This window comes from Solea solea, chromosome 20 (assembly GCF_958295425.1).
Source record: "Solea solea chromosome 20, fSolSol10.1, whole genome shotgun sequence".
Classification (NCBI taxonomy): domain Eukaryota; kingdom Metazoa; phylum Chordata; class Actinopteri; order Pleuronectiformes; family Soleidae; genus Solea; species Solea solea.
In genome coordinates this window covers 20,187,869-20,201,331 of record NC_081153.1, presented here as the reverse complement: position 1 = coordinate 20,201,331, position 13,463 = coordinate 20,187,869, and the positions used below count along the sequence as shown (strand labels likewise).

At 41.0% G+C, this 13,463-nt stretch overlaps 1 protein-coding gene across 4 annotated transcripts in view; it reads left to right on the top strand.

Moving 5' to 3' along the window:
- The window catches only part of LOC131447323 (MAP7 domain-containing protein 1-like), a 45,529-nt gene extending 32,332 nt beyond the window's left edge, over positions 1–13,197 (top strand). For all 4 annotated transcript variants that reach the window (XM_058619041.1, XM_058619042.1, XM_058619040.1 and 1 more), the window contains 11 exons: positions 2,623–2,742; positions 3,527–3,654; positions 4,745–4,881; positions 5,379–5,620; positions 6,632–6,992; positions 7,189–7,369; positions 10,577–10,681; positions 10,809–10,859; positions 10,950–11,004; positions 11,628–11,870; positions 12,506–13,197. In XM_058619041.1, coding sequence (XP_058475024.1) covers positions 2,623–2,742; positions 3,527–3,654; positions 4,745–4,881; positions 5,379–5,620; positions 6,632–6,992; positions 7,189–7,369; positions 10,577–10,681; positions 10,809–10,859; positions 10,950–11,004; positions 11,628–11,870; positions 12,506–12,516 — 1,634 coding nt within the window. In that variant the 3' untranslated portion in view covers positions 12,517–13,197. The remainder of the gene's footprint in view (positions 1–2,622; positions 2,743–3,526; positions 3,655–4,744; positions 4,882–5,378; positions 5,621–6,631; positions 6,993–7,188; positions 7,370–10,576; positions 10,682–10,808; positions 10,860–10,949; positions 11,005–11,627; positions 11,871–12,505) is intronic.
- Positions 13,198–13,463: the final 266 nt, after the last annotated feature.

The window sequence follows — 13,463 nt, the reverse complement described above, 5'->3', positions numbered from 1 at the left end:
GCATGATTTTGTGTTTTTGATGTGAGAGACGGGACAGCTCATGTGGAGACAGTACTGTTTGTGCACTTGTGTGTTTTTCTGTAAACGTGAGCTGTTGGACTTTTAATGCGAGGGGATTTTTGACGATCAGCTGAAAATGAAGCGCTGGTTCATTTTCAGGATTTGGTTTGCTCTGCTGCTTCATGTTTTTTAATAGCGAGTGGAATAAAATGTGACGAGAGCGCTGAGCAGTTGGAAATGTAGCACTGCAAACGCTGCCACACACATGGATGGTTCCTGAAATAACTCAAAGTACAACCCCCTGAGCAGGGCTGTTTTGGGGGCCCAAAATTTAGGGAATATGATATTGGACTTTTTGCCAATATCTGATATGCTCATATAAAGGGTGTGTGGGCCAATAACCAATACAATCTATACTGTATATTTTTTCCCTGTGCCCTGATGCATAGGTAATTTATCTAACCCTAACCCATAACTTGATTTTAATTGGCAAGACACATTAAATTGATTGGAGGGGCCACAAGTTTGAGACCCCTGGTTCAGTTTCTGTGCTTGAAATGCACATAGTTCCTATGAAAGTTCTAGTTCCTTGTAGTAAGTTTCTGCAGTGGAAACATGCCTTTTTACATTGCCTTTTAAAAAGTGCAAAACAATGTAATAATAATAATAATAATAATAATAAAGGAAAACATTAAAGTACAGAACTTGAATAAATGTAATCCACCTCTGTTTGCAGTCATAAAATCGATGAGAAAAACGCTGCACTGCACTGTTTGTCTCTGAGTTTCAGATTCTGACATTTGACATTTGTCTCCTTTTTGTGAAGAGTCTCAAAGTGTGAGCTCTCATTCGTCTGCATCATATCTCTCGTGGACGTGTCCAGTACGTGTCTTGCACTTTATGAATTCCATAGATTCTAACACAAACTTTCAGGCTGATCTTTGCTCGACAAAGATTAATCTGACATTACTTTTGGCCCTTGAGAGAAAGTATGAACACGTTATGTGTCGTTCCCTTTTTCCATCCGTCATTACAATGCATTGGGTTTTCATGCCACTGTGCTGAGGCTCCATCATGTGACACTCAGTGACCCTCACATAAACACTGCATACCAGCAGAGTGGCGTCAAGGTCAGACCAGTGATTGTGTGTGTTGCATTGAGGGAATAAGAAAACAAAACAAAAACACTAATTTTGAACTCACCAGGAACTGACAAGCATTTTGCACTGCACTGGGTGTGAGTGAGGTCAAGTAAACGGCCTCTGTGGCTTACGTGTGGTGTGTTTTTGAGTGGTAAGTAATGACGATTCATCTGGGTTTGCTCCCATGTGTGTTTTTGTCCTGCGTGTAACACATAGGCTAAGGTCCAGTCATCCATCTTGTGTAAGTCTCTGTATATTTGAGTGTGATTGGTAGACTGGAGTCTGTGTTTGACAAAAATGTAAATGTAGTTAGCAAAACAATGTAAATACAGTGATATACTTCATCATCGAATAATTCTAAATATGTTCTTTTGTTGCGATGAAGGACCATGAACAATACCTAAATAAATTAGTAGCTAGCCGACGGCAATAGTCTTCCTCACCCAGCTTCCATAAAAGATTGAATAGATGATATTAGCAAGTGGCCAGCTATTCACTCTTACCTTATAGATAAACCTAGTCTTACAAGGAACATTTTTAGTAGGGGTGGGCGATACTGCAAATTTTGGTATCAATCCGATACCAAGTAATTACAGGGCCAGTATTGCCAATACCGATACCGATACTTTTTACTTGAAAATGCGAGGTGGAGAGGAGCGCTGCGCATGAGGACTGAGAGAGATGCTCGCACAAACTCTGTGAAGAAATCTGAGTGATTTGCTGAACTTATAGAAGAGAAACTACAACACAAATATCGATCTCATCACGCTAGTATCGATCTGATACCAATACTCACCTTGGTATCGATACTATCGATATTTGGATCGATCCGCCCACCCCTAATTTTTAGTTAATGGTATGAGTGTGTTTTCTGACCCCAAACTGCGCGCACACATTTCTGTGACGTAGCTCTCGAAAAGGTCTATAGCAGCAGCTTCGTGGGTGGAGTGTTGTTTTTAATTGTCTCAGGTCATCACATACAAAGGCTGCTGTGTTTGTGAACTCACAAAGTTACATCAGGAGTTTTAACTATAAACCAGTTCCCAGAGCAGCAGCTGTTGCATTTAAGTGCTATTAAAAAAAAACAGTAGCAAAACTTAAAGGTTTATTTAGGATGTGTATTGGCATAAATCAAACTTACTACCAATAAATATGTTTGTATCCGCCTCGAAAGGTCAAACCAGCCAGTCTCACCATTAGATGTCACTGTTTTTTTACACACTGGAAGTCATGTGTTCATTTGTTTTTTTCCTCTCATAACCTGGTGACATTTTCTCAGACTTCCCAACCTGATCATCCTACTTTGAATGAGTTTATTAAAAAAGGGATTCATTTGTACAGACGTTTTCAGCAGCACCTGAATGCATCGCACAAACTCCAGTCTGCATCAGATGCAGACAGTCTGTGTGTGTGTGTGCCTGCATGTGCGTGTGTGTGTCTGCAACAGTACCCCGACACTAACAGCGCCCTCTTGTGTCAGCCCGCAGTCTGCGTCTCAGCCCGTGGGAGAGTCGGATCGTGGAGAGGCTCATGACCCCGACACTGTCCTTCCTGGCCCGCAGTCGCAGCGCCGCCACCCTCCTCAACAGCAGCGACTCTCGTGAGTGTGAGACCCTGATCATTGACCCAGCCCTCCTTCTTCTCCTCTTCCTTCTCCTCCTCCTCCTCCTCCTATTGTGCACATAAGTACAGTTTGCAGAGAGGGAGGAACTTGTTTGGTCTCCTTTATCTCACGTATTCATGGCATTTATGAGACGATAAAAGTATGTGTGGCCTGACGTCCCTTTCCGTTATCATTACTATTATCATCTAATTATGTTATAATCTTTACTTGTTTTCATTTTCCTGCACCATTATCTTTAAGTTTCTAGTTTCTACTTATGATTATCACTTTGGTGACAGTGGTCAAAGTCAGAAACAAAACAGCTTAGTTTATTTAGTACCAATTTTGTTTTTTGTTTTTTTACATCATAGCTACTTTCATTGTCGATTATCGATTGTTTGCTATAGAAAAGTGACTTAGTGGAGAGAAATACACACTAAGGCTTTTTGGAGCCAAAATGTGTTCCCTTCAAATTTATTGTTTCATAAAAACAAATGAGAAAAGACTCAAATCTTCTTTTACATTTTCTCTTCTTTTACATTTTTTTCTTCTTTTACATTTTTTTCTTCTTTTACATTTTTTTAAATATTTTTTATACTTTTTATATTAATTTGAGCTCTATATTTATACTTAATGTGTAGCATCTAAGCCTTTTATATGTTCGTTAGATAAAGGCCACCATCTTCTTGCGCCATCATGTTTCTTCAGCTTCAGAGTGGACAAAGCAGCCCGAGTGTGTGTTTAAGTGTCACTCAGACTCTGACCTCTGCCCCATCCTCAGCCTCTACCAGTCCCCTGAAAGCCTACTCCCATCACCACCCGCACAAGAGCACCGCCGAGCGCTGGAGGGTGTCCTCGGCTAGCACGCCGGACATCACCCAGCGACAGCACCGAAGAAACTCCACACCGGTAAGTAGTGAAAAATTCCTCTTACGTAGAAATGGGTGAAAGTGGAAGGGAATCGATAGACGTGTCCTCTACTTGGTCCTTGGTCCATTTGCCATTAGAAGAAGAAGACACATTTATGAAAACATAAAGCTCTGTCCGTTTTCATATATATATCTAACTTGAGCACAAATGAGCCTGAAGATGTAACTATGGGTTGGAATAAGCTGCTTATGAAAAACAGACAGAGCATGAAAACAATCAACAACAGTTCACAGTGAAAATATTTTAAATAACCAGTTATAAAAAAACCTTCTTGTGCAACAAACAGAAGCAGTTCAGGGCTGATGAACATAGTTGAGCACGTTTTTATCAGTGGAGACACATATTTCCTTCAGGATGTGGTGGAAACCAAACCAGAGCTAAAAGGGGAGTAAATACTGAGCCTCAGTTTGACTGAAACACACAGAAGACACAAAGACGGTAAACTATGGAAAAATACTGTCGTCGACTGTAGATGACAAAGTAAAAGTTGTGTTTACGGTTTGGTGTGTTGCCCATAAGTGGTCAAAATGCAACTAATGCATATTTAGATTAAAGGTAAACCAAATAATTGACTTAATCCGAATGCTGATATGCCATTATTATTTATTAATCGGCCAGTTATTACAAATTATGCATTTTGTTCTCAGAAACTTGTTAAATGTTTCTATGTCAACAAATCTTTATTTTCAATTGAAAATTTGTTTTTTCTTTTACTTTTTTGATAACCTGTTTTATGTATTTGTTTTTTAGTTTATACATTACATTTTTTAATTAAAAATGCTGTATATAATTGCACCGAGTACACATATCACCATTATGGGACTAATAAAGGGTTATCTTATCTTAAAATGCACATTGGATAGACAGACCATTAGTGTTGTTCAATACCTGGCTACCAAATACCTACTTACTGAAGTTGATTTTTTTTATTTCTAATAGAAATTGAGTTGGAAGGACCTTGAATTTCTGTTTGACTATAAACCAACATCTGGCAAGGACATAAAATGTGTCCTCAGTTTTGAAGACTGCTTCGACTTCTTCTGTGACGTGCGTCACCTCTGTCTTCCAGGTGGATAAGAAGAAGAAAGAGAAGAAAGACAAGGAGAGGGAGAATGAAAAAGAGAAGAACGCTCTCACAAAAGTGCAAAAGAAGAGACAGACGACATCACCTGTCCCCACGTCCACAAGATCCAGGCCAGAGACAAGGTATCAGCTCAAGACCAACTGGAACTGTGTTTTATGTGATCTAAAAAAGTGTTAACTTAATATGGAGGACTTGGAGAGAGATATGAGAAAGAAATAAGAGCTCATGTGCTTCATCCATGGAGCAGAGTCATATGTGACTATAATATCTACAGTGAAGATGACCCTGTTGGACATGGTTCAGTCAGTGATCTGTCCACACCAGGTGTGTTTGAGGAGCTTGTGGACAGAATGGGGTTTTCCTGGATGACGCTGCCTCTCTTCCTCTCATATTACCTCCCCTCCCCCCCTTTAGTGACAGAAACATGGTGACTTAATGTTGAGTTTCCGATTGTGTCACTTCCACATGACCTAATTATGGCTCCTACATAAACAGCACTGTGAACTTTATTACCCTTGCACTGCTCTGAAATCTCACCTCCTCCACCCACTCACTTTGTCTCTTTCTCCTGCTCTTTTTTTCTCTTTCACCACCATCACCTCGCCTCGTCTCGTCTCAGCACCCCGAAGCTGAAAAACAGACCCCCGTCACCTGCCGCCCCCAAAAGTCGGCCCTTGTCACCCCTAGTGCCAGCTGCCGCCTCCAAGACTCCCATGGGCAAGAAGACACCTACTTCTGGCACTAAGACCAGGCCGAAACGGGCCCAGACGCCCGCCAGGGTCCAGTCCCAGACTGTCACAGCGGTCCCTGTGGAAACAGGCCATGAGCCCCAGAAGCTCAACACCCCCGAGGAAAAAAAGAGTGAGTATCGAAGGTTCAAGGAGACCCGGAGACCTCGTTACAAAACACAAACCCCAATCTATGTCCTGAGAACATTTTTAGCCCTGGGTTTCATCTGTCAGGCTCTGCTGATTTGATATGGGCTGAGAAAGGTTTTTAGGTTTTTAGACTGTGGACGTAGTTGCAGTTTTTGCTCACAGACGTCAACCAGGCGCCTATCAATGAAACCCACGTGTCCACTCATATGTGCTGTGCTTCATTGTCTATATTCCTCTAAACGGGAACATCATTTACACAATTGACATTGTGTTCTTTTGGAACAAATCAAGTTAGAAGTAGAAGCTAATTTCACCATATACTGTTATTTGCAACCAATGCAGTCGCCCCCTGGTGGATAACTGCCACCTCCATCCTTCTTCCTGGGCTTCACTTTGACTTTTACTTACACTTTTTTTATAATGTAAATATACAAATTAAATATAAATATAGACATGAAAAAGTAAAACATTTAAAATTGAAATCCTGTTTTAAAATACTGTTACAAAGAGAAAAGGGATTAAGAAATAAAAGTTAAATTATAGTTGTATCCAATCTCACATTGGATAAGAGGTTACTTTTCATCCTCTATATGTCAAAAATGATGTCAACTCTACTGTAAATATTTCTGGTTTTTAAACCCTTTAAACACAGATCACCTGAATTGAACATGACATCTTAACTGTTTTTTTATCAGTCTTACTGGAAGTGATGTGATGGTGTTTTCTTTTCTCGTGTCTGCTCTCTGACTGTTATTCTGTGGTTGTTTCTGGAGCAGCTTCAACAGTGACATAGACTTCAACACGTGCACGAGAACATATTGGCTGCTGTCTCAGAGTTAAATTGCCCCTCGGGGACACGGGAAATTTACTCTACGGGAAGCAGTTTAATGAAAATTGTTCTATAGCTCAATTTGTTCTTGTAAGCCAGACATTAACTGACATATTCTTGTTGTTTTAGAAAACAAAGGAGTCACTTCTTCTCTTTCTCTTACAGACTCTGGTAACGTTCCAGCCATCACAGTTTCCTCTGCAGCCGTTACACCTCCTTCCCTCAGTCCTCCAGTTGTACCAGCAGCTTCTCCTGCAGTGCCAAGTGGAGAACGGGCTGCTTCACCTGCAGCAGCCTCCACCAGTAATCCTGCTCCTCCTGCTACACCCACCACCACTACCACTACCACTGCCACTGCTGCTGCCCCTGCTGCTGCCCCTGCAGCAGCTGCACCGGCCAACAGGCCGTCAGCAGGCACCAACAACCAAGAGGAGGCTGCTCGAGTCCTGGCTGAGAAACGGCGACAAGCCCGAGAGCAGCGGGAGAGAGAGGAGCAGGAGCGTCTGGAGCAGGAGCAGAAGAACAGGTCAGAAATCTCTGTTTACATCCGTAATATTGGACGTAGTCATATTAATGTACTGAGTCAGAGATAGTCGTCTTATTTTTAAGATTTATGTGGTGCCCCTGGTGCACTGTGGGTGGTATATTCAAGGTATTTGTAACATGCAGAGAAAAGTAAATATTGTGCAAATAGCACAGAATAAAACTCTCAATCTTCTCAGGATCCTGCGGGAGGAGGCGATGGCGCGGGAGGCCGAGGAGCGTAAGCGCAGAGAGGAGGAGGCGCGCTTCATGGCCGAGCAGCAGCGTCTGAGAGACGAGGCCCAGCGAGCGCAAGATGAGAAAGAGGCGCAGGAGAAGGCCAAAGCTGAGCAGGAGGAGAACGAGAGGATGCAGAAACAGGTCAGTCACCGGGCACAGACAGGACATCTTCACGTGTCTGTGAAGGTTCTCAGTCAAACAGGTCATAGCCATCTACTCAAGAGTCGTTAAACAACCTTCTCTAGTGAAGTATCCAGCCTACAGAGCATGAATACCTGGACTTTTCCAGCCAGTCAGTCAAGCACCATGTTGTTCCTAAGCTTTCCTGTCCATGTGCACCTGGTCAATTTTGAAATTTACCAGATATAAATGTGTCTCAGCTCGTCACATGATCTTCTTCAAGAGACGGTCAGTTGTCACAAAACTGTTCTTAAGCCAACATTGATAAGAAGTTCCCAGAAAAATGAAAACAGTCCACAAACCCCACGAGATCCAAGCAAAGTCTATGTGCCAAAGAAAGATTATGTCACACACTCTAAAATCCCAGAACAGATATGAAACAAACCGTTCAATGAGGTCATTTCTTGTAAAGCATCCAACAATATCAAGACTGACATCATTTCTAGTTGTTATGTGTGAATAAGATTTACACAGACTTTCAAAAGGATTGTAAGCATTTAATAGATATAGGTTAAAATGTTGTGTCCTTTTTATATTATTTTATATATAATGCAGGATCATTTAGACAAAAGAACATTTGTTTTGAGAGGAACAGTTTGACATTTTTCCAGTTGTCTACGTTTAAACTGAGAACCTTCACAGACATTTGTAAATATTCCATTAAATTGTATGACGCTGGTAGGGATGTATTATTTTCTTTTCTGCCATAACGTTGCTGCAACTGTCTCGTTGGATTTAGCAAGCTGGCGTTGTCTTCTGAGGGGTACGCACATAGAGGGGAGGGGTGCAGATTTGATTGATGCATCGCGATCCAATTCCTTAATTCGGGCCTTTCAAAATGATTGGATGGTGTTTTGACAGGCCTGTCCGTTCCACAGCCGACTTGACATTTTTCATTTTTGTGACAATGCATTAATTAATTGGTCACAATCGGGTTGTGAAGAGGATTTTAAGCGATGCAGTGAAGCAATGCTCCTGAAAATGATCTCCCACCTCACCTTTAACTTCATTAACTATTCAAATTATTGACAGTTCTTTTGCTGTCAGTGGAGTCGCTTGGTTAACGGCATCATCCTACTTCCTAGGCCTCACTTGTGTGCATTTCAATACCCAGTGTGTCCGTGAGACACATCATTGATTCTTGTTAACTGTAAATAATCTGTGACGACACTGAAAACCCTTTAATTTTCCATTAACCACCAGGAACCCCCTGTGATCCCCCCACATGCGGTAAACCCTTTCACCATCTGGGCAGATTAGTGAATACGAGCTGTTGGGGGGGGGGGGGGGGATTTGGATTTGGTGGATGTATACTTTACTGTACATGAACCCAAACATCAGGCGTCTGCCTCTGACTGTCTGGCATCAGGGCAGATTAGAGAGGGACAATACCGCATGTGCTGCTGCTGCCACAGGCGATGTGTGTCACGCATGAGCCCTAATATAATAGTCAGAGAGCCGCTTGTGTGCCCGGCCAGATGCCAGCTGGTGACCTTCATAATAATGGTGATAAGCAGAGGCTGTAGGGAGCCATTGTGATGGTGGAGATAGTGACAGGCCTCTGTCTCGTACGCTGGATAAGCAGCGTCAGTGTGCGCCGTGCCTGAAGCACTCGCTCGCCTCGTACCCTCAATCACACCATTGTTCCACCCCGACAGCAGAACTGGCTCCACTCTGGAGTGTCCTCGTGTTTTTATGGGTCTCACTTTAGATCAAGTGTTGCACTCTCTGTGTGGAAACAGACATGTGACCTGGGAGGAGAAACTATGAAACGTCCGCGGTCAAACGTGTGAAAACAGCTGCAGCTGTCATTTTAGTTTTCATGGCAGAATCAACGCATCTGTCTGGTTGGTGCAGAGTTCTAACACAAACAGCATAATGGCGTCACTACTTATACAATAGCTTTTTCTTTTTTCTTTTTACTTCAGCTGACGTAACAGAAACTGTGTCAGCAGTGCTTTCTTCATTTTTTGAGGCTCTCAAACTTTCCCAGAGCAGAACGTAGGCAATTTTTAATGCAAATATAAATCCATGTAGTTAAAGTAATGTGGATGTAGCGTTTCCCTGACTTTCCATTAATATGAACAGGATGTTCTTCTTCCTGGGTGTGAGGGTGTTTTGCAAAAGAACATTTTCACACCAGACACATGAAACTGAATCTTAATTCATGTTTCGGAGCATGTGACACACCTGATGTCTGCAGTAATTAACCTGCTCATTTCTCTAATTAACACAGATTTATTTTCATTACATATTTCATTATTATAGTACTTCCTGAAAACAAGGTTACAAAGTGCGTAAGTGTTTGAAATAGGATTAAAAACAAGTGGAAAATCATACTTTATACTAACAAGTTAACATAATACAAACAATAAATACAATGAAAAACCTAAATAAAATGTAAATGTATTGAAGGCCTCGTGGCAAAAATGATTTCCATGACCATTATTTAATTTACAGTCGCGTTGTTTTTGATCAGCCGATGGAAGGAGATCAAGTTCATTACATTTGTCTTTTGTGTGAGAGACATAATCATTATAGAAAATGGATAATGAAATAATAGCACACGTCATGTGCATCAGTGAAGCTTCGGGGTCAATGGGAACACAGTCGCTGGATCAGGAGACAAATATATTCAGGGTTTTAACGTCATGTGACGTGAAAGTCAAACATTTCATATTGTTATATGAACGCACATCAACCCTGGGCTGAAGGCTGCAGACTGAGAATGATACATTATTCTCAGTATGACTGAGAATGTGCTGCTCCCTAGTGGTGAGAGATGATCATGAATCGGAAGAAAAACAAAATGGCCAGTACAGTACGGTCATGTGCATGTCATATTTGGACTGAGATGTTGTGTTACAGTTATTACACTGCAAACAGTCACAAGTCAGTATTTCTGTACACACACACACACACACACACATTTGTGGCATATTTTCATTATAATAACAAGATTACACTTTCTTTTATAAATGGAGAAAATACCAGATCTATATTTATGACCTTTTTTTAAGAAAAAAGTAAAAAATGTATATGTTATATGTCTCCTTCCCTGTTTGTAGACTTTATGAGGTCATTAAAACTTGACTTTGTGATTTTAATTTAGTTTGAATTTACTGCTACTATTTTTGTTTGCTTGATATTGTTGTTTTTCTTCCCCAGAGGGAGGAGGCTGAAGCCAAAGCCCGCGAGGAGGCCGAGCGTCAGCGTGTCGAGAGGGAGAAACACTTCCAGAAAGAAGAACAGGAGCGACTGGAGAGGAAGAGGGTGAGGAGAAGGAGAGAGAAAAGAGGAAAACATCATGTTGTAGTCAACACATGTAACCTGGTACTTTCTCTTTAAAACAAAAAAATAATAAGTATCATCGACTAATATTCTGATCTCTCTGTGTCAGCGCCTGGAGGAGATCATGAAGAGGACTCGGAGGAGTGATGCGGGAGAGAAGGTGAGCGAGCGGGATTCACTTCGTACACAAAAGGAGGTCGAACGCGTTCTTTTCTTTTAAGTATAACAAACGTGTTTTTATTCTCTGTAGAAGGAAGTCAAAGCTTCACCACAGGTCAACGGCAAGGACACAGAGCTGAGTAAAGGTAACCGTCTCGTCTTAATGTGCTTTTTACTCCTCAATCAGTGTCAGTTCACCCGACTAAGGACAGACCGTCTAAGATCCACAAAGATTCTGACCCAACGTGTGACCTTTGCAAACAGGCCCTTGTCACACTGTTGCAAATGTTTTTTGGACTTGTTCAAAGCTGTATAGATTTTGGAAAACAATACACCCTCTATTATAGATACTTATCTCTGTGGACACAATGAAAATATCATCCTCATCTGTTGTCTGCTGGTGAAAAGGCTTTTTCTTTCTCCAACATATGGTGCTGTGTCATATTCATCCAGAATAAAAGGACCTGATATACAACTAAAGGTTCTGCTGGGAAGTTCTATGCTACCTTATAACCATGTTTATTATATGATACTATTATTATAGCTACATAACTATGTAACCTATGGTTTGATTAGGATGAAGAAGACTCACTTGGCTTTACTGGCTACTTTAGGAATGAGGTTTTCCATGTTTATGTTGCCTATATTGTTTATAAATGGAGAATAATTGTAAAAAGAAAAATAAATCATAATCATATAAAAACTATACATCTTCACTTATCTTCATGTCATATAATCTTACACTTCTTTCACTCGTGTGTCTCTGCAGCTCCTGGAAACCTTCAGAGTCCCAGCGCAGCAGTCCTGCCCGCTCCTGTCGTGAATGGACTCCAGTCCTCGTCTCACCAAAACGGCGTCTCGGCCAACGGCGAGGCGGCGGTCAATCAGTTGAACAAGAGCAGTAACCCCGGTCAGCAACAGAGCGGGCTGGTGGGCGAGCCCATTCTGGCGTTCGAGGAAGGGGAGCCCTTCCTGATGAAGAAGGCCCCGATGAAGCCTCAGCACGTAGCAGGTGACGCACGATATGACCGGGACGATATGATCAGCACGATATGATCAGCACAATATCGGTTACCTCAGATACAAAAGTTTGAGAATAAGATTAAGGATAATAAGAAAGAAATAAAATTTACAGCTTGTAGTGAGTAAGGTGCTTGATAAATGGTACATGATAGTCTCTGTGCGAGTTAAGAGTTCAAAAACTAACGAAATAATGAAAACTAAAATAAAAATTAACTGAAATAAAAACTGGACTAAATGATAACTAACTGAAACTGAATTGTGTGTTTACAAAACTAACTAAAACTAGTTTAGTGTGTATTTATTTTTTCTCTGCCAGCAATTTTTTTGTTGTATTATTGTTATTATTATTATTATTATTATTATTATTATTTATGTTGTTATGTTCATGTGTATCTTTAGAGTAGAGTAGTATACCCAACCTCAGCAGTATGATGCACATGTTGCACTTCAGGTTACTTTCTGTTATATTTGATTCAGGGATGGTTGTTCATGCGTCCTAAATACACTTGTATGACACAATACTTGCACCTGGCAAACACTCACAAAAAACTCAAACTAACACAACAAACAAAAAGTGTGTCTCTCACTTCTGTTTTCCCTCCCTGTCCCCTTCTCTCTCTGCAGAGGTCCTGTGAGTTTCCACGCAGAGACAGAGACAGAGACAGAGACACGCGCCTTATGTCTCTGCTCGAGCTATGAGATTTCATGCCACACCACAGCGGCTTACAGAAACAGTGTGCCAAACAAACAATGAACTGCGCTGAATTCACCTCGACAGTATCTGCAGCGGAGAACAATGAGGAGGAGTCAAACTGCCCACGGAGAGAGAGAAAGAAAGAAATAAAGAGCTCATCTGAAACAAACACAGTATATATAAATATATATATATATATAAAAAGCAAAAACAAGTATTATCTGTCTTTTACCGTGTGTTCTGGTGCAGCATTTGTCGGGTTTTATTAAAACAGTCACAGATTTTATGGTGCACCTTAAAGACGACTGACAGTGTAACACATTTAAAAACAATAGAAGAAAGAGAATACAGCATCAGACCCTGGAAATACATAATATTCGACAATGGCTGTTATTATTACTGTCGTTATGATATTGTTATTGTTATCTTACGTTGAAAAAGATGTTTGTGCGTGTGTGTGCGTGTTTGTTGTTTTAGTCTTGAATTACTGAGTTATTTAACATGGGGGAGCATTGTAAGGACTGGCCACAGGACAGCGTATGTACATGTAAATGTATAGTGAGCCTGGCTGCCTCAGCCTCCTGTCGCAGGAGATCTGTGAAATAAAGCTTTATGAAAGGGACACGTGTCTCTCTGTGTGCGCTCATTTAAGTCAAGACATCACATATGGAACACTGAATATGCTGATGCAGTCTTTTATTTAGTAAATATCCGTGTACTGTATATTAAACCTTAGTGTTCACAATGCTCTGTGTTCTAAGGGTTCACTTTTTAGTAAATATAATGCACAGAAACAGATCCACAGTATTTGTAATTCAACATTTTCACTCTGACGTTTACTCTTCTACATTTCAAACACAAATATTATACTTTGTCAACCAGGTAAGG